General features: G+C 59.3%; 1 protein-coding gene across 3 annotated transcripts; it reads left to right on the forward strand.

The window, feature by feature from the left end:
- Positions 1 to 3431: 3431 nt before the first annotated feature.
- ZNF385A (zinc finger protein 385A) lies at positions 3432 to 24850 on the forward strand. 3 transcript variants are annotated; one of them, XM_084878457.1, is made up of 8 exons: positions 3432 to 3552; positions 9677 to 9813; positions 18231 to 18341; positions 19912 to 20074; positions 22283 to 22534; positions 22916 to 23085; positions 23315 to 23410; positions 23536 to 24850. In XM_084878457.1, the coding sequence occupies exons 1-8, from the start codon at positions 3543 to 3545 to the stop codon at positions 23764 to 23766; spliced, it is 1170 nt and encodes a 389-aa protein (XP_084734583.1). In that variant the 5' UTR covers positions 3432 to 3542; the 3' UTR covers positions 23767 to 24850. The 3 variants fall into 3 exon arrangements, with proteins under 3 accessions (XP_084734583.1, XP_084734584.1, XP_084734585.1); XM_084878458.1 differs by lacking the exon at positions 3432 to 3552 and adding an exon at positions 8539 to 8636; XM_084878459.1 differs by lacking the exons at positions 3432 to 3552; positions 9677 to 9813 and adding an exon at positions 14940 to 15092.

Here is a 24850-nt window from a genome sequence, read left to right on the forward strand (position 1 = left end):
GAAGAAACCCCTTCTCCTGCGGGCTGGGGGAGAATGCAAAGGGGGAGGTCCAGAAGGCGGGAGAAGATGGTCCGGAAGACTCACTCGGGCTTCCCTGAATCAGAATCATGAAATGGGCTGAGAGAAAAAGCCACAAAACTAAAATCAGAAGAAATCAGCTAGGGTTTTGTTTTGGTTTTTTTTATTGTTTATTGTATGGTGGTGGGTAGGGGGAGGAGGGGTGTTAAATATTCTACGTTACCCCTTTAATGTCTGTAAATAATCCTATGAAGTAGGTACAATTAACCCCGTTTACACAAGAGGAAACTGAGGTCCAGAGAGGTTATGTAACTTGCCCGACTCACCGGCGAGGGCCAGAGCAGAGTCAGACGGAGCCTTGTCTGACGGTGCAAGCCCTCCTCCTTCGCCAACACGCCATGAGGTTCAGGTCTTTGAAGAGAAGTGAAAGGCAGGGAGCCCCTCAAGGTCCTCTGTCTCCTTGAGGCCTGTGCTAACATGCAGCACAGAAAGGAGAGGGGTGTGCTAGAAACGTGCTAGACCCCACTTCAGCCACCAGAGGGCAGCAAAGATACAAATTCATGGAAATTTGGGGCAGGGAGGCTATGAGGTCCATCTCGTCCTGCACCACCAGGACTCTTCTTTTCAACATCAATTTGTTGTTCCACTAATTTACGCTTCCGTTGGCTTCTTGTGTGTGCCCTGACCGGAAATCTAACCCATAACCTTGGTGTACTGGGACAAGGCTCCAATCAGCAGAGCTACCGGGCCAGGGCCAGGAATTAGTCTTTCTACCTTGGGCTCCTGCCTAGCAATGCCAGCGTCACCTCACAGTCTCTCTCCTGAAAGACCAAGGTTGCTCCTCACTCTGATCTGTGACTTCTCGATCATTCTGTACCTCGGGAACCTCTTCCCAGAGCCTATACATGAAGAGGGACTCATGGGGAAGAAGAGGCCTGATGAAGTAGAGCCACCCAGCGTTTCCAAGAATAGCAGCTGTGGCACAGCGAGGCACTGGGAATTCTCAAGGAAAGAAATCCCGTGCTCCCGCTCCTGGGGGAGGGGTGGGTGGGAGTGGCCTCAGCCAAAGCTCATGGGCGGGATCTGAGCCTTCTCACACTCTTGTGAGAGGGAAATGAGGAGGGGAAATGGGTTTTGAGTCCTGGGGTGGGGTCATGGGTGTGTCCGTGCGGTGCCTGGAGCATGGAGTCTCAGAGAAGGACAAGGCCTCTCGCAGTATAGGAAAGCAATCCCTTAGGCTCAGAAATCCTGCGGATGTAGTCCAGCACCAGCCTCTGTCCCTGGACTGTCATCCTCAGGCTGGTCCGCTCCCCTTCGCCATCTCCCGGCCCCTCCGGCTCCGTCTGCCTCCCACCGCTGAGACTCGAGTGGTCTGGAGGGACTAGGGTGGGGACTGGGAGGCCCCAGTCCTTGTCTGTTGGTAGAGGTGGAAAGGAGGCCCTGGGAAGGGATCGGAGCAGCTGGGGGTGCAGGGAGGGGGAGCGGGAGGAGCCCGGGAGAGGCAGCTGGCAGGCGGGAAGCTGATCTGGGGGTCTCAAGTTTCTTGACATCAATTAGAGCAGCCGGCCTGGGCTCATTAGTAGCCCGGGGTGCAGGGCTCATCAATAATGAATTCGCCCCACACACTACACCCCACCCCACCCCCAGCTGCCTGCAAGGTCACCCCGCCCTTTACCAGCTGCCTGCCCTTGGTAAGCGAAGCCACCCCCCATCCCCACCCCTGCAGAGACCTCCCTCACTCAGAGTCCCTAGGACAGGGGGAAGGTGGACCGGGCCAAGGGGTCTCTATCACCACCCAGCCACGCCTGGTTCTGGGGTCCACCCATGAGGAGAAAGAGTGGGAAGGGCAGGAGGGGTGGCTGTAGGGGTGAGAAGCAGGCTCCGTGGTGCTAGGGTTGGACGGCATAGTGGGAGGTCAGATCCAGAGCGAGAGGAGCTCCTCTGATGGGCTTAGAGACACACACCCCCCTTTGCCCCCAAGGCCAGCCTGGAGCAGCAGGGCCACAGTACCCCAGATCTCTGGCCTCCAGACCAGAACAAGCGCAGGGCACTGGCGGCCCCGGTATTCTCATGCCCTTGAGTCGGAGCGTCTTGGCAGGTGCAGAAACCTCTTCCCTTCAGACCAACCAGATGGGCGCAGCGAGGGCACGAGACTGCTAAGGCTCAGGAACAGGAACTTGAACTTCCTGTCCTTAAGTAGCCATCTCGTCCCAGCTTCCCTGCAGAACCCAGGAATGCTGGTCCGCGTTCTCCTGCCCTTGCTAGAGTCTTCTAAGGTTGCAGTCCCACCACCTTCCCACCGGCCTGTTCCTTCCTGCTGCCGCCCTCCCTCAATCTTACTGTTCTGATCCCCAGGCACACCTCCTTCCCCTCCGTCCGGGGTTGGCCTGATGCTGGCCGCTCGGCATTGTGGGAAGGCCTCCCGCCACCCTCCTCCTCGGGGCAGGTACAGACAGGTCCAGGCTGCAGCAGCTGCATCTCCCCCAGACACCTCGCAGACTCGCAGGCTCCAGGCTTCTGGTGGCCTCCCAGGTGTCTGCCTCCGGCCAAGCCCCTTTGTTGGTCGTTAGGGTGCATCCAGTGTCCCATACTCCGCCCCGCCTCCCTGGACACCGTCCCCAGCCCTTACATTCTGTCCTATCCTCCATCCTCCCCTCCACCTCACCAACCCCCTCCTCCATCCAGTCCACCTTGGTGGGGAGGGCCCCGAGTCCAGGCCCTGGATAGAGAGAGACTCCTGTCCCCACCCCAACCCGTGTCATCCCCACCAGGCTGGGCCTCGGATCTGGATCTTCTGGCTCCCTAATGATCTCAGTGACCAGCTTCCATGTCCACTGTTTTGGATCCATTGATTTCAGCCTGTTCACTGGAACCTTCCCTAAGGGCCCGGGCATTTGGATTCCAGTCACAGATCAACGTGGCAACCATCTTCAACCCCGCAGTTCACCTGAGACCCAGCCCCCAGGCACCCCCTGCTCTGAGGTGAGAGAATAAGGAGGACCCAGACATTCTCTGTGCTCCCCATCTCCCCCGCCGCCGCCGCCGCCCGGCGCATCCTTTTGGAGGACCAAGGTGACCCACCAGCTCGGGGCCCAGGCCTCCCAGAGGACCTGGCCTCCTCCACCGCAGGGCAGCCCCGTGACACCTTCCCGCCCTCACACCCAGCCCTTCCCAAGGACTCGGGCATCGCGTTCCCAGCTTCCTCCATCGCCTCCCACCGCCTTCCAGATGCCCGTTCCCCAGCCCGGGCTGCGGGGACAGCGCCAATCCCGGGGGCCCGGGGGCAGCGACAGGGAAGGCGGCGGGCGGGAGAGGGGAGCCGCCGGGACGCCCCCTCCCTCCCGGAGCCCCGGGCCCCCCTCCTCCCTCCCGCCTTCACCTGCTGCGGGCCCCGCCCCGCCCCGCCCCGCCCGGCCCCGGCTCCGCCCCGGCTCCGCCCCCCGCACCCCCAGCCCGGCCACCGCGGCCCCCGGGACAGAGCGACGCGGAACCCCGGGCCGCTGGCGGGCGCCCGGGTCCCCAGCATGATCCTCGGTGAGTGGCTCTGCGGCTCCCGGCTCCCGGCTCCCGGGCCCCTCAGCAGGTCACCCTCCCGCCCCCACCTCCCGGCACCGCGGGGACTGCGGCCGCCGCCAGCCGCCGGCTCCCCCTCCCCCTCCCCGGGCTCCCTCCCCGGGGTCCCCCCTCCCCCTCTCCCTGAAGCTGCCGCTGCTCCCGGTCCTCCGGGGGATGCCAAAGGGGCGGACAGTTAGGTGAGACCCCCGCCCCATAATGAGGCATTGCGTATTCATGAGGCTCATGAATATTCTATGACCGCCACGGGCGGCTGGGGGCGGGGGTGGCCCCCGGGGGGGGGGGGAGTAGAAGGGAAGGTCTGACCGGCTCCCCCACCCTCCGCTCTGGCCCCCCGGCCTCCTCCCGGGCCCGGGGTTAGGGGGAAAGGAGGAAGTGGGGGGCAGGCGAGGGGAGGAGACGGTGGCTGTAGCTTCCTTCGAGGTGCGAGTGGTGGGAGGTGGGGTCGGGGGGCTGGGGAGAGGACGGGGTGGGAAGCTGTCCATCCCGGGGCCCCTGCGGTTCAGATCCTGCCTCCTCCGCAGCCATCCTGCCCCGACACGCCAGGACCTGCCCCCTCTCTCCCTCCCTCCTGCGCCGGCTGCCTGGGCCCTTCCTTCCCGGCTCCCTCTCCCCGCTCCCCCGCCCCCGCCCCCACCTGCCTGGGGGGCTGGGGAGCCCCGGGGAGGAAGGGGCAACGGAAGGGTGCGGTGGGGGAGGGGAGCTCCCGCGGGGCCCTGACAGCCTCAGCCACAGCCACCCCATCCCCATGACCTACATCGGAGGGAACCCCGAGGGGAGAGGGGAGAGGGGAGAGGGCCAGATGAGCTAGCTAGCTGAGTGCCGGACTCCTCATCCGCTGGGCTCCAGGCCCCTGCCTCCAGAGAGTGAGCAGGCCTGCTCTGCCCTCTGACCTCTGACCTCTGACCTCCGCCCTGGCTAAGGCCGTTCCTGGGCCCTGCTGGGGTGGGAGCCCTGCCCTCCAGGCCCAGACACCTGTGGTCTCCCCGCTCCCCGCCCGCCCTCGGCGGGGACACCTGGCTCCATGCTGGTGCCCCAGGCGGGCCTCAGCCCTCTGCTGTGTGTGTCCTTGGCTCCTGGCTTTCCTCCTTTCCTTTGACCCCTGTGGACTCCCCACTAACTGTCTTCCTTTCCTGCTCTGCATCTCCCTCCACCTCTTTCCTCCCGCTCCCGAATCTCCTCGCTCTCTCACCACTTATGCGTGACCATCTCCACCTGGCCCTCCATCGGGGCTATTAAATGAAGGAGGGAGGGAGGGAATGGCCGACTGGGTGCCTGCCTCCTGCCCACGGGCATCCCCCGCAGGGACGGGAGCCCCACCGTCTGTGCAGACTACCCCAGAGTGACCCCCTCCTCCACGGCCTGGACTCAGGTCCCCAGAGCACAGGCTCCACATTCCTCCGTCCTGTGCAATCCCTGTGCCCGGGCCCCACCCTGGGCGTGAGCCGGGGCAGCGTCGTGTTTGGCCAGAGCAGGCCAGAGGGAGCCCACACTCTCCCCGATCAATCGTTCCTAAGGAGGGCTTCCGGCAGCTGCTCAGACCGGACAGGAGCCCACCCCGGAGGAACGCCTGCATCCACCAGTGGTGCCCAGCACCTCTCCCTGGAGGACCCTGTAGTGAACTCCCTCCTGGGCCCACCCACAAAGGGGCGGGAAGCTGGGCCCTGGGCCCGTGCGTCTTCGCCCTCTTTGGGCTCAGGGCCCGAGCTGAGGTTTGCAGGTTCTGCGTGTGGAGATCTGTGGAGCCAGTGTGCAGCCGGGAAGGCCCTGCCTGCCGGCCCAGGGCTAAGGTGGTGGTTTGGGCTCAGTTCCCCGGTCCAGGTCCCTCTTGCTGTCCTCTCCAGCCGCGCCCCCCGGGGGGCAGAGGGGGGGCCATTGAAAGAGGCCCTTTCCTGTCCGATCGGGAGCATGTCCCAGGGTTGTTTTTTCTCTCTTCCCTTCCTGGCCACCTTCTCCCTGTGGCCCTGCCCCCACCCACATCTACCCCGGGGTTATTAGGGCTGATGTTTGAGTTATTGTTCATAACCATCCCCTTGTCGCTTTCATCTTCGACTTCAAAGCCTCTCCAGCCCTCAGCCTGCCTCCTGCCAAGATGGGGGAAAGTGAGGCAAAGGGGGACTTTGCCACGGGGCTTGCTCAAGAAGGCAAGACCCAGGGTTGCCAGGCTCTCCTCTGGATCCCCAATATTAGGCATTTCTGGGGAGGGAGAAGAGGCCAAAAGGCCTGAAGAGAAAACGAGATGAATTAGAGAGAAAAAAATCCTAATTCAGACTCGAATCCAGCTTCTCCTTGGCCCCAGAGTCTAATTCCTCTGCTTTTCACCACCCTGGGCCGGAACACAACCTTGCAATCGTAACCTGGATGCCTCTGACTAATCAGTCTCCTCCTGGCCCATTCTCCAGACCAACCCCAACCCAGGGCCTAGCGCCTCCCTGCTCCCGTTCCCACGCAGCCACTCCCTGCGCCCGCTCAGGGCGGACTCTCCCGTTCCTTCCCACAAGGGCCTGAAGCCCCGGACCCAGCCTCAGGTGGCCACGGCGGGGACGAGGACCAGGCCAGAAGCTCTGGGGAGCAGAGGAAGGAAAGATGGGCTCTCAGTGGGACGGAAGGAGGCAGCTGTGGCTTGGTGCTGGAGGGGACACCTGAGCAGGATCCAAGTGCCCAGGGCAAGGTGGAGCACAGAAATGGACAGATGGACATCCGTCCAAGGGTCTGAGAGTTCACCTCCAAAGTTCACCGGGAACTGTCTTTAATAAAGCATTTGGCAGCTCCCCACGGAGATGGGTGAGGCTCTCTCCGCAGGAGGTAATTATGTGCTCTAATGAGCTAGGCTCTGGAGTGGCCTGCCCCAGCCAGGCCCAGTTCTCCCCTGCCCTGCCTGAGGTGTGTGACACATATGCTCGCGCGCATAGACACACGCACACACACACACTCCAATTTGCTCTCCACCCCCTTCCCCAAACCTGCCTGAAGCTCTCACCTAGCCAAATAGCAGAAGACCTAAATTTCCCACCCATTTCCCACTTCCCCAGTCCTCACTATCATTCCTGCCTCTCCCCCCCCCCCCCCCCCCCGCTCCCACCCCTGGTCTGCCCAGAAACGTGTAGTGCTTGAAAGCCAGCCGCACAGATTCAGATCTCTCACTAGTTGTGTGACCTTAATCAAGTAACTCCCCTTCTCTGAGCTGTCTGTCATCATCTACAAAAGAAGGTTCATCTATTGAGCAAACATTTATGCACTGAACTCCCTCGCGGCATGCCAGTACTTTACATGAACTTGTTCAATCCTCTCAACAACTCCGTGAGGCAGGTACTGCTTGTTCTCATCTGATAAGCGAGAAATGAGTCCGAGGGAGTCAGAGGAGCTGGCTAGTCCCCCAGCTAGTGAGCGGTGGCCCCATCACCGAGAGGCTGTATGTGTGAAGTGTCAGGCATAAAGTGGCACCGCCGTCCCTCCAAAAGCAGCAGCTATCCATCCGTACGCTCCCCAGGGGGGTGGGGGAGGAACTGAGTCCTGGACCTCCTGAAACCCAGGGCCCTGCTTCTGCTGTTCGTCCTATCAGCTGCCATCTGCCCACCTCTCGTCCTTTCCTCACTCCATCCTCATTTCACCCCTTCTCCCACCCTCCCCCGTCCCTCTCCTCTCCCTGCCCCCCGGGCTCCTGTCAGTGGGAACGATGAGTTGCTGGCTGTCGGAAACTGGGTAGCTGCAACCTGTTTTCCTCCAATCCCAGCAAGTGCCTGGAGCCTGCTCTGCCCTCCCTCTCCTCACACAAGATGGAAGGCAGCGCTCAGATCTCTGCTTCAGAGTTAGACCGAAGCCCTTTGGGGTTATGTAGCAGAGAATTTACAGAGCACGGCAGATCTCGACTTAAATCCCAGCTCTGATACTTACACGCTGTGTGACATCAGTCGAGTTTTCGACTTCTCTGATCCTCCGTTTCCTCTTATGAAAAGCGGGAAAACTGGGATCAACCGCCTCCACCGAACTGTCACTCCCTCGGAGACTCAATGTGATAATACCCAACCGGAGAACGGGTCAAGGAGCTGAGCCGCTGCCTCTGGTGCGCCTGGGCGGGCAAGTGCCAGCCCCAACCCAGCTGCTAAGGTGGCTGCTGGTGCTGGGCCTCTGGGGGTGCTCAGGTTTCTCTCACCATTCCTGGTGCCACCCGGGGCTCGTTAAGGCTGCCCCCGGCCCCGTGTGCCAGGCAGGAGGGTGGGGTATAGGAAGAGAAGCTATGAGGGGCAGACCGGGAAGGGGAGATGGTTGGATTACCCCCCATCAGTCCATCTGTCCCTGTCTTGCTGTGCTTTCTGTCCTTGGATCTCTCTCTCCCGGTCTCTAGCTCTGTGTCCAGCTTTCTAGCAGTGTCCCTGGTTTTTCTCCCTCATTTCACTCTCTTCCATCTCTCCGTGGTTCTTGGTCCTTTTCTCTCTGTGTCTGTGTTCCATTTCTCAGTCACTTGCTCCTGCTTCTGTGTCTTTTCCATTCCCTCTTACTCACTCATGCCTGTCTGCCTCTCTCCCTCCCTCCTCTCCTCCTACCCCATCCCAAATGCATGGGGATGGACACAAGGTGCACAGAAAAAGAGGAAATGGACTCGGGGTGTACAGACCCCTGAGTGTCCGAGGGCCAAAGCCCAGCATCCTGCCGTTCCCTTCAACCTTCAGACCCTGGAGCCCAAGCTTCCCGCAGCCTGGACCCCTCTCTGCCTCAGGCACCATGGCTCCCCGGCCCTCGCTGTGGGTGGAAGAGACAGACCCCTCCAGCCCTTTCTGGACCGGCTCCCTGCCCCCAGCTGTGCCTGAGCCCTCCCCACCCCCTCCCTCTCTTCCTCCTGATTCCCCTAATCCCTGCTCCCCCGCCCTCCCCTCTGCCCCACTTTTGCAGGACTCTGATTGGCTGGTTCTACTGACTGGACTGGGGGGGTGCTGGCAAGGGAGAGGGCAGGGGGCAGAACCAAGTGAAGGGGACGCGGTCAGGCCCGGCCCCTGGGGGGCCAGGGGCAGGCCCTGCCTGGGGGCAGTAGGCACCAGAAGCTGAAGGTAGGAGAGGGGCTGTCTCTGTGGAGGGAGCCAGAGAGGATCTGAGGGACCCTGTGCCCTGCAGGTCAAGGGAGGACAGGGCCAAGCTTGCAGCCTAAGGGTGTGCCTGTGCTGCTGGGAACCCCTGCGGCCGACAGGGGCTGGCTCCCCCCGGAAGAGCAGCCGGAGTGTCCCAGCTGGTGGATCGGGAGGCTGAGGACGGGAACTGGGCCAGCGGGAGCCCAGAGGGGTCCTGAGGGCCTGTGGGCCCCCCGCTTTGGAGCCTGGCGGGAGGAGAAGGTCTGAGTGGGGGCTGGGCCCCGTGGAGTGGCTGGCCCGGACTTTCATTTCCCATTTGGGTTAGACCAAGGCATTCCCCTCCCGGAGGCCTGGTTGTAGTTCCTCCTGCAGGGCGGGAGCCGAACCCTCCAGGTTAGACAGACAGGGGGCCGCGGGAGGACAGGAAGGCTGGGAGAGCCCCCCCCCCCCAGGGACCCCAGGGAGTCCACCGCCCAGAGCCAATGCCATGCACCTGTTCCCCCCGGGAGTGTGGACAGTTCATTAAGAATTATGATTGGGGCAAAATCACAACTGTTTGGGCCGTCTGAAAGATCCGGTAGCCCTCTAGGCCTCAGTGTTCCCCCCTGGGCAGTGGGATGAATCACCCACGGGACCGTTCTCCCCGAGGTAAAACTTGCTTTTGGGATTCCCTGGGGAAAAGCGAAACCAGAAGAAGGGAGTGGCCAGGGGCTCGGGGTTCCCAATCCTGCTGGCCCAGCAGGCAGTCTGCCCAGGCCTGTGCTCACCTGGTCTGTCTAACACCGAACGGTCCTGGAGGAGGGAGGCTAGAGAAAGGGGAAGTGAAAACCACCCAGAGGGAAGGACTGGTCCGCACCCTCCCCCAGACCCACGGGGACCTGCTCCATCGCCCTGGAGCCAGCGAGCAGGGGAAGTGTGTGTGTGTGCATGGGCGTCGCACTTCTGAGTGTGGGGGCCCGGCCGGGAGTGGGACTGACAGGCTTCAGTCTTCCTGCCTCACGGATGTTTTCTCCGCCCTGCAGGCAGCCTGAGCCGGGCGGGGCCCCTCCCTCTGCTTCGGCAGACCCCCATCATGCAGCCCCCGCTGGACCTCAAGCAAATCCTGCCGTTCCCCCTGGAGCCGGCCCCCACCTTGGGCCTTTTTGGCAACTACAGCACCGTGAGTAGCAGCAGCCCGCCTCCCACCGCTCCCGTGACCTCAGCCCTCCCTCCACCCGGCCTTGTATCTCTCTTCTTCCCCTTGTATCCAATTCCTTCACTTCTTAGAATCCCATCTTCCTGGTCCTAGCCGGTTTAGCTCAGTGGATAGAGTGTTGGCCTGTGGACCGAAGGGTCCCGGTTTGAGTCCGGGTTCGATTCCGGTCAAGGACAGATACCTTGGTTGCAGGCTCCTCCCAGGGCCAGGCAGCCAATGGATGTGTTTCTCTCATATCAGTGTTTCTCTCTCTGTCTTTCCCTCTCTCTTCCACTCTCTAAAAATCAATGGGAAAAGATATCCTTAGGTGAGGATTAGGGTCCCGTCTCCCTTACTTCTAGTCTATTACAAATATTGTTGGCTATCTGGTATATTAGTTTTACTAGTAGCTAATATTTGCCAAGGTCTTGCTATGGGCTAGACATTGTGCTGGGTGTTTGATATGCCTCATCTCATCTAGTCTACCATCTAGAGAAGTATCAATACTTAGACTGGTGGAAGTGATTACAAGGAGGTGGGAGGGGTGAGAGGCTCTCCTTAAAGACAGAAATCTCCAGAAAGAGGAAATAAGCAGGGACATAAGCAGGCGTGTTTGTGAGTTCCATCTCTCTGGAGCCCACAGCTGGGGGTGTGGTCAGAGGGGTAGGTCTTGGAGGGCTGGCCACGTTGTCTAGATTGAATACCATATGAAACAGCCATTATCCAGCCTTGAGCAGGAGAGTGACTTGGTAAGAGCAATGATTAAGGCCAAACTGGTTTGACTCAGTGGATAGAGCGTCAGCCTGTGGACTGAAGGGTCGCGGGTTCGATTCCGGTCAAGGGCATGTACCTTGGTTGCGGGCACATCCCCAGTGGGGGGTGTGCAGGAGGCAGCTGGTCGATGTTTCTCTCTCATCGATGTTTCTATCTCTCTCCCTTCCTCTCTGTAAAAAATCAATAAAATATATATATTTTTAAAAAGAGCAATGATTAAGGCCCCAGCCGCCCTGATACACCAAGATTGTGGGGGTTTTTTTGTTTTTTTTAAAATATATTTTATTGATTTTTTTACAGAGAGGAAGGGAGAGAGATAGAGAGCTAGAAACGTCAATGAGAGAGAAACATCGACCAGCTGCCTCTTGCACACCCCCTACCGGGGATATGCCCACAACCAATGTACATGCCCTTGACCGGAATCGAACCTGGGACCTTCCAGTCCGCAGACCGACGCTCTACCACTGAGCCAAACCGGTTTCGGCAAGATTGTGGGTTTGAAGCCCCGTCAGGGCACATATAAGCATCAATCAATGAATGCATAAATAAGTGAAACAATGAATCTCTCTCTCTCTCTCTCTCTCTCTCTCTCTTTCTCTCTCTCTCTCTTTCTCAAATTAGTCAGTCAATAAAGAACAGTGTTTAGGAAGGTGAGTGGGACAGCTGGATGGAAGGGGGCAAGGCTAGAGGAGGCGGCCAGTGAGGAGGCGGCCCCAGCAGTGTGGGCCCACAGGGAAGCCTGGAGCGCCAGACTAGTAGGTGTTAGTGACAGCGGGGAGTGAGGAAAGAGGGAGATGAGCAAGGTATTTCCAAGGAAATATTGACAGACCATGGTGACCAACTGGTGTTTGGGGGCTGGGGAGAAGAGAGAGGATGAGTCAATGATGACTCCAGGGTTTCGGGGCGCTGTGATTGGGAGGGGGAACTCAGCTTGACAGGGGCAGGGGGTTGAAGGAGGAAGCTGATCCTGCATGGGGCTGCTGAACCCCCTTTAGGACATGGAACCAAAAATTCGAACATTTAGCATTTGGGGCCTGGAGACTGGGCTAGAGCTAAAAGTTTAGGGGAAGTCAGCTTTATTCAATTCAGATAACTCACCATCAAACCATAATCAGCTATAAACATCTATTGAGCGCCAACTATGCACCAGGCACTGTGGTAGGTGTTTCTGTACCTGCTCTCATTTAATCTTCTCCACAACCCAACAAAGTAGACATTATTATTCCTGTTAGACATATGAAAAACAGAAACTATGGCTCAGGAGGGTTTCATGACTTATCTAAATTGACACAGTATGCGCTTAAGGTATGATTTGAACCCATAGCCTGACTCTAAATAGAGTTCTCTTCATACCAGCTGCTTCCTCCAAACTTCTCCCGAAGAATCTAAACCAACATTTGTATTGCACTTTGAAGTTTCCAAAATGTTTCTCATATCTCAATCTGGATAGCAATCCTAAGGAGTAGCTGTGATTTTATTTTCATTTTACAGATGAGAAAACGGAGGAGTAATTACTATAAGCAAGGTATGTTCTAGATATGATGGAGACATGAGGATGAAATGATACGATCCAATCTTGAAAGAGCTTATATTCAGGGGCGATACACAGACATGAAGGCAGCAATCTGCAGTGCAAACCAGAGGAAGAGTTAAGAAATGTTGTGAAACAGACACTAACAATCCAAGTCTACAAAAAAAATAAGTTTATTTTGAGCATCCACTATGTGCCAGGCACCGTGCCTGGTGTCGAGGACACAAGACTCAGTCCACGCCCTTGTGGGATTCGCAGTTTAGTAGGAAAGCTAACAAGCTAACAGTTACCCTACAGTGCGAGGAGAGCTGTGCCAGCGGCATTTAGCTTGCATTTAGCCCCAGAGGGTGTCTAGAAAAGCTTGCTGGCTGTGGCAGTCCCTATGGGACCAACGTGAGCTAAGCAGGACAAAAAGGGAGAAGAGGAAAAACTTGCAGCAGGTGACCTATTATTTGCACTTTGAAGAATTAGTAGTAGGATCTTGACAGGAGTCTTGGAGAACATTTCAGACAGAAGCAGGGAGCATGAACAAGGTCTAGAAATGAGCACTTGAGGAAGTGCAACCGATTGTATGTAATTAGAGCAGAAAGTGCTGGGAATACTTTCTCCCTTGCAAATACCTGATTCTCACTTACCCTCAGATCCCCAATCATTTCCCCCATTTTATTTTTTTTATATATACTTTTATTTATTTCAGAGAGGAAGGGAGACGAAGAGAGAGACAGAAACATCCATGATGAGAGTGAATCGTTGATCAGCTGCCTCCTGCACACCCCCCACTGGGAATCGAGCCTGCAACCGTGGCACGTGCCCTGACTGGGAATCGAACCGTGACCTCCTGGTTCGTAGGTTGACACTCAACCACTGAACCACACCGGCCAGGCGCTCCCATTTCATAGAAAAGGAAATAATGATCAAGAGATGTTAAATGACTTGTCCAAGATCACAAAGCTACGTAGCAAATCCCGTGAATAATCCAGTTCCTGACTTCCCAGGGTTCCTGGTTCCATTGCCTCTAGTGGGGAGCGAGGAATAGCAATAGAAAGCCAGGAGCAGAGCGTGGAGGTGCAGCAGGGTATTTTGTATCTGACTGGCGGGATTTGAATTGATGTTATAAAAGCACTGGGCTGTGTGGCCTTAGGCAAATTACTTAACCACTCGGAACCTCAGTTTTACCAGCTGCAAAGTAAGATAGTAACAGTATACCAGCTCACAACAAGGCTGTGAGGATTCTATTATATAATCATAATGCCCAGCACAAAGTAAACATTCAATTAGCATTAGCTGCTATGATGATTACGTTATTGCTATTCTTTTTATTTAAGGGAGGATCAGAGAGAGAGAGATAATACGGTCAAGGCCTCAGCCTTGGGGAATAAGCAGAATCAGGCAGTGGGACCTGGAGGGGCTCCACCAAAAGAAACGGAGGAGCCACTGAAGGGGACGGGGTGGAGAGAACCAGGCCCCTGTGGAGCTGGAGAAGCCGGGAGGGTGAGCGTGGTGGGCCGCCTCAGTGGTGCAGGCTTCTGCAGGGGAACGAGGCTGCAGAGAGCTGCCCGCAGGCCTTTGGCAGCTCCGGGCAGCGGCTAAGGACATGGCTTTGCAGTCAGGCCGCCCGGGTTTAAATCCAAATCTCAGTTCAGCCACTTCCTAGTTTACGACCTTGAGCAAATGATAACCTCAGGTCCCTCGTCTATAAAATAAAGATAATAATAGCACTTGGAATAGTGGTTGTGGAGATTAAATTAGATAATCCATGCAAAGAGTTCGCAGTACAGAGGCTGGCACTTTCCAAGGGCTCAACCAACATTAGATGGTGGTGGTGGCGGAATTATTATTATTTGTGGCAGAGTCTCTCCCTTCCTGGACTAATACCTCCAGATCCATCTCCTCATTGGACAGTTTCCATCCCTTAGACTCCTCCCCATAGTACTGTATTATGTGTCCCTCTGCCCTTGGTCATCCCTCGTGTCTCCCAAGACAGCCTCTCTCTCTCTCTCTCCATCCAGTCCTCTGCTTCACTAATCTCTGTGTCCTGAGTGGAATGGGAGGAGATGAGATCCAGAAGTGAGAGAGGGAATCCTAGAACCTGTCCAGAGGGGATGAGGAGGTGTCCAGGGGAGTGTGCTTTCTCCTGCCACCCCTGCCGCCACCCCCATCCCCCAGCGCTGCCCCGCTGGGCCGCCAGAGGGCAGCAGGTGCACGAAGCATAAACGCTCAGGGAAGCTGGTTCTCCAGCAGGTGGCGGGCCAGGGAAGGAGGTAGGAAGAGGTGAGGACCGAGGTCCCAGCCTGAGGCCGGTCCTGCCCCGGGTGTCCGCAGCTCCAGCCGTTCAGAGTCGCTGAGAGAGCAGTGCCAGACGCCTGGGTTCCTGGGCTCGTGCCCCATCCCCTAGTACAGAAAGTGGCATGCAAAAGGGCATGGGACCCGAGTGCAGAGGGAGCAAGGAAGGATCGTCTGGGAACTCGGAAGAAAGCCTGTCAGCGGGGAGGGGGGGGGGGGGGGGCGGGGAAATAGGATGTCAAAAGAGGAGAAATGTCCCAGCTAGAGAAATAGAGTCCTCCATAGGATCGGCAGGAACACGAGACCCAGCAAGGGTCCCCGGTGGAGGGAAGCCAAGGTCATCTGGGCAATGCCCCATCGCCAGGCCGAGTGGCCCTCACACCAGGACTAGGTCTGCTCTGGAATCAGTGTCAGCACGTGGCCGCTCCCTGCCCTCCGCCCAGCCCCTCCGCTGCCTCTCACTCTCCCAGCGCCCGCCCCGCCCCGGCCCCGCCCCCGGGGCGGTCCGGTCCCGCCGGCGCCGCCTCCCTCCTCCCGGCCCGCCCGGCCGCACAGCCCCGAACCACCCGGGCAACGCGAGCCGCTTCCCTGGGCTGCCCAGCCCGGCCCGGCTCGAGGCCCCCGCCCGGGTCCGCCACCCCGGGCCATGGAGCCGCAGCCCCCGGGGTCCCGCAGGGTAAGCCTCCCGTGCCCTCCTCTCTCCCCGGCTCCCGCCGCTGCCGCAGCGCCCCCCGCCCCCACCCCATCCCCGCCCGCCCGCCCGCCCCGGCGGGGCTGGCCACTCTCCTCCGCCCGGCCCCCGGGTGATCCGGCCCATCCCCCACACACGGCGCGGCCCCAGCCCATCTCTGGGTCCCAGCTGGTGCCCCCAGACTGCTGCCACCGCACTGGGTACCCCAGACTCAGCTGTTCAGGTCCTTGGAGTCCCCCAGATCTTCAGACATCCCAGCAGGTCCTGCACTTACCCTACAATGACCGTGCCGCCCGGATCCAGATCCCTCTTACCCAGCCTGACCCCAGCCAGCCTCTCCTCCCCAGCATCCCTCCCCCACTGCTTCCACCTGCTCTTCAGACACCCCCTAGCTCCTTCTCCTTCCTGGGTCTGTCCGTCCTGGCCCTCTGGTCTTCCCAGCGCTGAGATTCCACCCCCTTCCCTTGTCACCTTTGTTTTTGGGGGGATGGGGGAGTGGGGTGGTCAGACAAGGGGCAGCAGTTACCAGCAGATAAAGGGCGATGGAAGGAAATATAATCACAACCCCCACCACCACCACCACCCTCGTGTCCTGATCTGGTTTCCTGCTCCCCACCCCCTTGCCCTTCCCAATTCATTGTGCCCCGGCTTCAGGGAGCCATTCCCCTTCACGTCTGCTGGTGGAGGGCAGGCGGGAGGGGACCGTTTGGGGGACCTTCCCAGGCGGTGCCTGGGCCAGAATCCCGGGGAAGGGGCTCTGGAGTGGAACGGGCTCCGGGAGGCGCTGGCCTCCTGCCCTCCCCTGAGAGCCCTCATCTAGGTCACCAGGCCTCTTGACCTTGGCCCGAAGCAGCACTTCGGTGGCTCACATTCCGCCTGCACAGGGATTGGGCCCAGCAGCCCCATCTCCAGCCCGGTGTCTCCTCGGTTCCGGAGGAGAGGGTGGCAAGGACACACCGGACTGGTCGATGCCCTCTTCCCTGCCCTCGCCCACCCCTCGCTGGCGTTTGTGGGCTTATTCCTGAGGGGTGGGTTGTGCAAGAGAAAAGGCTCTGACCCTGGAAGAGGGACTCAGGTAGGGCAGGGACCGGTCTCCGGGGATGGATGCTGGGATAAGAGCCCACAAGTCCTCCTCGGGGCGCTGGGTCCTCGGCCCCTCAGGGGAGCGGGCTGGGGCGGTGGGGTGGGGCATAGACAGATTCAGGGGCCTCCCCGCTCCCCTCTCCATCCGACTCCTCTCTCCCTGTTATTTTAATCGACTTAAGTTTCCCAGCCCAGATTGGGTTTCTGTTTGGGCTGACTTCCATTCCCCACTCAGCGTGTGCGGAAGCCCAGGGACTGAGAACCCCGGGGCAGGGTTGGGGACGGGGTGTCCCTGGGTGGGAAGGACCGAAGGCTGGAGACTGGGAGCTGAGAGCAGTCATCTGTCTCCTTTTTTTTTTCTGATTAAAGTCCGTCTCCAGTTGGGTCTGTCTTTCTTTCTGCCAAACACATCATACATTCACACAAACACCCAGCTGAAGATTACACAACCTGGCCTCTCGTGGCGTCAGCAGAACCCCCGACACAGAAATGTTGATACATAAATGATATACACACAGCACATGATCCTCCCTCACACTCCACCCAGGCACAGATTGAGCACAGCCTGCCTAGACACACACACTCAGACACACCCGTTCTCCCCACTTGGCTGTTCCTGAGCTTTCGGGAGGTGAACCCGAGCCACTGCGAAAGGCTGCTTCCAGCCAGCGGCAGGCAGGCCCGAGAGGGACGCTCATCCGTGAGACCAGCGGCCTGAACCTGGTCACGGCCCTGCCTCTACCCCGACCGCCCGGGCAGCACATTTCACAGGGGTGCGAGAGCCCCTTTCCTGACGTTACCCACACAGCCGGGGAGACGATGGGGGAGCAGAGGGAAGACAGGACACCCCATACTGGATACCCCATACTGGATACCCCATACTGTGGGCTTTCCAGACTTGAACCGCCTTCCTCCCTCTGCTCCACACTCCTGCCTCTCTCCGGTGTCTCACTTGGCACCAGAAGGTCCTAGGCCCAAGGAGGGGCTCCGCTGAGGAGCTGGGACCTTCCAAGTCCCCAGCAACCGTTTTTCACTTGATCCTTCCACCTGGAAGATAAGGTTTCAGCTCTAATTTGGTTCCCTTTTTATGAGCAGTCCAGAGGATCGCCCTCCCCAGCCTCAGCTGCCTTCCAGCTCCCCTTTCTCTGGCTGCCAGGGGCCCGAAGGGAGGAGGACTGTGCAGAGAGGCAGGTTGTTTTTTCTTTTTGCCTCTAAGCCCCTGGCTTTCTCCCCTGATAGCAGAAAGCCTCGGAGAGAAACTCCCCTCCTCATGTGAACTGTTGGCAGGAGACTGCAAAGACATCTGCTGACCCGGAGTGGGGCAGAGCCTGTTTCTAAGCCCGCCCAGCCCCGCAGCCCTGCCCAGAAGCCCCGTGGTCGGGGAGAGCTCGGAAGATAGATGGGCTGCCTCGGGCCACCCCAGCTTCTTGGGCTCCCCCACTTATTCCCCCTACTCTCTCCTGAGTGTTTACTCCTTCTAGAAGCCGTTGCCTTAAAGAGGTCCAGGGGGTGAGCATGTTAAGGTAACTTGAGACTCCGGGATCATCCGTCTCCTGGAACCGGAAGCTTAGCTTGGTAGACAGACTCACCCCAGAGAGGAGGTAAAAAGGGCCTTCACCGAAGGCTCTAGGGTCTGGGGTCTTTGGAACTTCCTGTCGTGTGCCTCTGGTGGATCAACCGAGCGGCAGGAGATAGGTCAGGGTGACCGAGATGGATCTTCAGCGTCTGAGGAACCAAGACAGGAGTCCAGGTTCAAGTCCCACCTCTCCTGTTCACTCCTGGTGTGACCTCTAGGCAAACTGCTTCCACTTTCTGTCCAGTGGGAGTCCTGGGCCAGTCTGTCCCTCAGGTCCCTCCCAGTGCGGTGAAGATGGGGCCTTGGGCTGGGAGGAAATCAGAGGACTGAGACTCAGAGCCCCAGGACACTGACGGATAAGGAAGCGGCCCTGGGGGTTTTAGTTCAGCCCAGCTCCTGCCCCTGGGGGGATGATAGACATGCTTGTGCTGGGGCTCCTGGCTTACCCCAGCCTGCCTCCACAGATGGACCCCGTACAGAAGGCTGTGCTTTCCCACACTTTTGGGGGACCCTTGCTCAAGACTAAGAGGCCCATCATTTCCTGTAATGTCTGTCAGATCCGCTTCAATTCTCAGGTAAGAAGCCCAGCCACCCGCCCACGAAGTGGGTGGGGCAGGAGCAGCCAGGGGGTGTGGGGAGAGGCCCTAGGCTGGGAGCTCTGGGGAAGGGGCAGGGATTGGGGGGCTCTCAGGGAGAGAGCAGGGAATGGGGTGCCGTAGGAGGGCATGCAATGACAGAAGGCCCTTGAGATGTCCCAGAGGTGACTCTATATTTCAACCTAAAAGTAGAGCAGTCTGCTAAGGCTGAGCCCTCCTCCCTCGAAGAGAACTGTATCTCTGGCTCAGAACTTCTTGGGACACAGGTGGCCGCCAGTGTCGGGGTGGGTGTGTGGCCTCGGGCCCCCTGATCCTTGGGTGCAGAACTGAGCTAGGTTACTGGCCCCCCTGCCGAGCTGTGTCCTCCTTGGCCTCTGCTGAACTCTTTCCCTGGCCCATCCGCTTCCCTTTAACCTCCCGGCTTCCTCCTTTCTCCCCCTCCTCCCTCCAAGTCGCACACAAAGCCTGGCCCCCACTCCCTCCCTCCCATGGGACTTTCCAAGAACTCAGAACCGGGGTGTCTCCCGGATCTCCTCCCGCCAAGGCTCCCCACTTCTGTGTGGGTTCAGAGGGGGCTTTGTGAGGTGCAGGTTCCAAGAGCTTTTGGAGAAAAACAGCAGAGCCTCGTTCTGCTGAGTACGGGAAAATGAAGCATTACTCTGTTTGTCTACCCAGCCCACACATGCACACACCATGCTGCCAGGCTCTGCACACCCCTGCCCCGCCCCGAGGCTGGCCGTCTTTTTTCTGCCTATCCACGCCTTCTGTTTCTGCTCTGTGCCCGTCTGGGTGCCCTTGTAGCTCCGGGATTGTGTGCTCTTAGCAGGAGGTACACATAAAAGCGGGGGGAGCCAGGACCAGCCCAGCTTCAGGCCTCCGCTTCACCTCAACCCCAGGCCTCCCCTCTCCCAGCCCGGGCTCTGCTCATTGGTGGGAGGGGGAAGACCAGAGGGGAGGGGGCCAATAGCAGGCAGCCCTCCCTTCGTTCTATCCTACCCCAACCAGGAGGCTCTGTTTTGACAGCTGTCTCTGCTGCTTTCTCTGTCTCCAGAGCTGGGCTCGGGGCCAGGGTCCTCCAGGGTGTCTGCAGAGGCTCCAGGGAAAATGAGACCCAGGGGACAATAGCCCAGGCCCCAGAGCCTCTGGGACTCCCAGGCTGAGGGTAGAAGCAGCAAAAGCTGGATCCTGGGACCAGGGGACACAGGCCCAGGGTCTAAGAGGATGCTAACTGGCCTGACTGCCAGGCCCCTCCCGTTCAGGATTCTGTAGGTGTGACATCCGCCCCTCTCACCTCAGGACTAGGTGGGAAGCTTGAATCAGCAACCAGGCCCTGGGTGTGGTGGTGGGTGGAGCCTGAGCTCAAACTTGAGAAGCTGGTCGGAGCCCCGGGAGGAGGCAGGCCTCCTTGGCCCGGGCTTCGTAGCTCGCCGGTGTGGCCGGAGAGTCCCTGCGTCCTGGTGAGACCACCCCGGGCCCGAAGGAGCTGTGTGGGGAGAGCTGTCAGGTGAAAGGTGGTCTCAGTTTCCATTTTCTCCCTCCATCCCCGCAGAGCCAGGCCGAGGCGCACTACAAGGGTAACCGCCACGCCCGGAGAGTCAAAGGCATCGAGGCTGCCAAGACCCGAGGCAGGGAGCCGGGCATCCGGGAACCTGGAGACACGGCTCCCGCAGGCAGCACCCCCCCAAATGGAGAGGGGGCAGCCCCCCGCCCAGGTACGTCTGACCCTCCTACATTCTTCAGCTGACCTTGTCTCCCCTGAACTCGCCTCTGCTTTCATCTCTCTCCTTCTCAGCCCCACCTCACCCCCACCCCTACCCCCACAAGGTGAGTCCTGGAGCCAAGTACATTGATGCAAAATTTCCATTCTGTCACCCTACCCCCCACCCAGGTCCTCTTAACAGAGCTCCCACTGTCTGTCCTCCCCACGGCCCAGTGACTCAGAGAGGGGCTAGGGTGAGGCCACCTAGCAGACTTCCTCAAGAAAAAGGGAACCATCAGGACAGGGAGAGGCCCTCAGCTTGGGACAGGGGTGGGGGAGAGAGTCAGGATGTCTGAGGACCTGCACGCGAGGGCTGCCCTCAGGGGAAAGACTGCCAGTCCAGGACCCCCAGGCAGTTTTATGGATAAATCTCGTGTGGATCTTTTGACCTCTCTGGGCCAGAGTTTTCTTTTCTTTTTCTTTTTCTTTTTCTTTTTCTTTTTTTTTTTTTTTTTTTATATATATATTTTTATTGATTTTTTACAGAGAGGAAGAGAGAGGGATAGAGAGCTAGAAACATCGATAAGAGAGAATCATTGATCAGCTGCCTCTTGCACACCCCCCATTAGGGATATGCCCACAACCAAGGTACATGCCCTTGACGGGAATCGAACCTGGGACCTTTCAGTCCGCAGGCCGACGCTCTATCCACTGAGCCAAACCGGTTTCGGCTGGGCCAGAGTTTTCTTTCCTAGGAAATGGGGGAGTGGAACATTCAGACCTTTGAGGTCTCTTCCGGGTTTACAGAATTCGACTCTGAGATTCTTTCTCCCTCATGGCCAGTGGCCATCTTCAACCATATTCCCAGCCAAGAACTGGGAAGAAGGAATATGATGACTGGAAGATATGAGCCACTCCCATCCCGGGATTACCACATCAGATGTCAGTCACGGCCAAGTCCAGAGAGACCCAGCAGCCTATTTCCTCTGTACCCTTGCCTGTCCTTCCCACCCCACTAAGCAGAGGAGAAACAGCATCTGTACCACCCGCGTGGGAACCAGGCCTCCGCTCAGCATGCTCGCGCGCTTGCACACGCACACGTGCGCGCGCACACACACGCACGCACACACACACACACACACACACCTCGGATGCACAGAGAGGGTTGGACAGGTGAGCTGAGTTTTAACTGTGTTCTGGCCGCTTCTTAGCCTAATCATCTTGGGTTAATTTGATAACATCTCAGTAAAGTGGGGCTGATGGTGGTGGTAGGTAACATCTCTTCAATAGCTGTTCTAGGTGCTTTATGCACATTATCCACTTCATTCCTATGGCAATCTCTCTGAAGAGATCAGGATCCCTGCCCTGCTTTTGTAAGCCACTAAGTCCCACCCAGACCGAGCTGTGCTGTCCGGATTGAGATGGAGATAAAGGACGTCAGAAATGAATACGTGAAATAAAGGGAAATGCCACACTGTGCACTGGCAAACGGACACCCGCAGGGGTCAGGAGGTCCCCTCCCATCCGCTTCCCAGCCCCCTCGCCGGCCTCCTCGGGAGCCAGCCTCCCCGTGACCCGGAAACTGGATCGGCTACTGGAGCAAGAGTGGGAGCGCTAGAGTTTCCCTGTACCGAGGCCAGAACCCGGTGCCGAGGCCGAGGCCTGTGCATCTTTAATCGAGTCATGAATTATAGAGCAGCCCGCATCCTTGTCTCTATCCTCTCCGGTTCTGCTGCTTGTTTCCCTCTTGCTGTGTCCGTGTCTGTCTCTCCCAGCCTCCCCTTGCTCATCCCACCTCTGTGCCTTCCTAGAGTCCTTGGGAATATGCCTCCGTGGGTGCCGGGCCCGACTCTGGGCAGGGGGCTGGCCAGGCAGGAAGCCCAGGCTGGCTGGCAGGCCATGGAGGAGTGAATCCTTGTTCCATGCCTCTCCCCCCTGGCGAGGTTGGCCACCAGCTTCACCCTGAAGGGGACACCAGTGGAGCTAGACCCCCCACGATTCCCGGCTTACGGAGAGTGAGCCTGGCCGCACAGTCTCACACCCAGCCTGCAGCAGCTGGACCACATCTGGCCCTGACCCAGGGCATGAGAGCATGCATGTCGTCACAGGGTGGGGACTCCTGGGCTCTTGCCCTCCAGGAAATGGGGTGGGTCTCCTCCTCATAAAGAGCCTCCTCCAAAAGCCACCTGGAGTGACCCCGATGTCTCTCCCCCAACAACAGTTTCCATGGAGAACGGACAGGGTCCAGCCCCAGGATCCCCAGAGAAACAGCCTGGCTCCCTGTCCCCTCCCAGCGTTCCGGAGCCGGGTCAGGGGGCAACCAAAGGTGAAGCGGGGCCTCCAGCTTCAGCTTCATCAGCCTCCCTGCCCGGGGGCAGCAAGGAAGAGGAGGAGAAGGCCAAGCGGCTGCTCTACTGTGCTCTGTGCAAGGTGGCGGTGAACTCCCTGTCCCAGCTGGAGGCACATAACAAAGGTATGGACTCCCCGGCCCCCACCCAGTCCCCTGTCCGCAGCCCATCCTGCTCCCTCCATCCTCACTCTCCCAGCTTTGAATACCCTGTACCCCCTAAGAACTACCAGCCTCCCTCCCTCCCTCCCTCCCAAATCCTCTCCCCCGTTCCTTCGTCCCTTCCTTCCTCAGCCCTCCTCCCCACCTTACTCCCTTCCCCTGTGACTCTCCCCTGGCCCACCCTTTGCTCGCTTGGGTAGGAGGATCCCAAGGGACGTGGGCCCCCCCTCCCCCCACGTACACTTGATGCTCCCCATATTGTATCGGGAATGTGGGTGTTTGAGGCCTAGGAGTCCCAGAGACCTTTCCCTTCCCTCCTTACTTTCCGCTCCCCGTGGGTTTCAGGTACTAAGCACAAGACAATTCTGGAGGCCCGAAGTGGGCTGGGCCCCATCAAAGCTTACCCTCGCCTGGGGCCAACCACCCCTGGGGAACCAGAGGCCCCTGCCCAGGACCGAACCTTTCACTGTGAGATCTGCAACGTCAAGGTCAACTCGGAGGTCCAACTGAAACAGGTGGGTCCGAGGCCCTTCCCAGGAATTCTGGGGAGTCCCGCCCTCCAAGAAGGAAGGAAGAACCGGGAATCTGAGTGAGAATGGGGAATTGGAGTGAGGGCTCTTGTACAGGGTCTGCCCTTGGTGCTGCAGAAGGGGCGGGGCCAGGCACAGCGGTCTTAGGGCCCTGCCTCCCGGTAGTTGCTCCTTTCCTGGGGGCTCACTGCCCGCTACCCGCTCTCCCCTGCAGCACATTTCCAGCCGCCGGCACCGAGATGGCGTGGCCGGGAAGCCCAACCCGCTCCTGAGCCGCCACAAGAAGCCGAGGGGCGCCGCGGAGCTGGCGGTAAGGCCCTGGGAACTGGGGACCCGGGGCCGGGAGAAGAAGGGGCACCCGGGGAGAGGTGGGGTTCACGGGGCCAAAGAATGACCTCTCCCTCTCTCTCCCCGCCGCCTCCCCCACCCCTGCAGAGCACGCTGACTTTCTCCAAGGAGCTGCCCAAGTCCCTGGCCGGCGGCCTGCTCCCCAGCCCCCTGGCGGTGGCTGCGGTAATGGCAGCGGCGGCAGGCTCTCCGCTGTCCCTGCGCCCCGCGCCGGCAGCGCCTCTTCTCCAGGGACCGCCCATCACCCACCCCTTGCTCCACCCGGCCCCCGGGCCCATCCGAACGGCGCATGGACCCATCCTCTTCTCCCCCTACTGACCGGGGCCCCTGAACCCCCTCCCGCTCAACGCCCCCACCTCCAGCCGGGACCCAGGCCTCCTCCTGGCACTCCCTGAATGATCTCTCTCCTCCCCCCCACCCCGAGGTACGGGGTTCCAGGAAAGGGGAGGGGTGGTGGGGGAGGGGGGCTTCAGAAGGGGGGGAACACCCCAGATCTCAGGGAACCCCGCCCCCTGCCCTTTCCTCTCCCCTAGAAAAAGGGGGGGCCGTCTCGCCCGGAGCCCCCTTGGAGACACCCCCCCTCCCAAAAGCCATGTCCATCCAGCCCTTCCCCCCAAACCTAGCACAAAACGGGGTTCACAAGCCATGGTCGGGGTCCGGGGGGGGGGGCAGAAATGGATTTTTCTTGGCAATAAGCGGACTCCGGGACTCCGGCCCCCCTACCCCAACACTGAAGCGCTTCCGTGAACACCCTGGTCCTCCGCAGGGGGAAGGGGAAGAGGCGGGATCCCTCATAAGCACTTTGGTTTTACCGCCTGCAACCTCACTGTGCCCGCCCGCTCCACGCTCCTGCCCCAGGCCTGGCCGGGCCCCTCGCAGGTGCAGCCCCGGGAGGCATCTCTGGCACTTGGGTGGGACCAAGTAGATGCCCCTATAGGCCCTTCCCTCCCCTCCCTCCCCAGTCCGGGTTCCATTCTTCTCACCAGCACCCATCGCCCAAGGGGTACTGAGGGGGGCAAGGGGTGTCCAGTCCAAGCCCACCCCCGCCTCGCCTTCCGCAAAACTGTGAGCAAAAAGCAATAGAAGCCTCGCCCCCGCCCCCCGCCCCCCTTTCCGCAGGATTTGCAGTCTGTAGCCTCCCCCATCCCAGTCCCCAGACTTACGAGCTGTCCCCTCCCACCAGGCACCACACAGTACGACTTGGGCGGGGGCAGGCGTGAGCTCCCCCAACCCCCTGTGATTTCCGTATTGTCATCCCTTCCACACACTGACCGGGAGGGGGACGGCCCCCCACTGGCCTTCAACTCTTTCTGCTTGATGATGTAGCAACTCTCCCCCCGACCCATGTCTTTCCCTTCTCCCTCTCCCTGACAATAAAGTCTGGATTCGTTGCCCTCTGTTC

Source organism: Pipistrellus hanaki, assembly GCF_964339955.1.
Source record: "Pipistrellus hanaki genome assembly, chromosome: 3".
NCBI classification, from domain to species: Eukaryota; Metazoa; Chordata; class Mammalia; order Chiroptera; family Vespertilionidae; genus Pipistrellus; species Pipistrellus hanaki.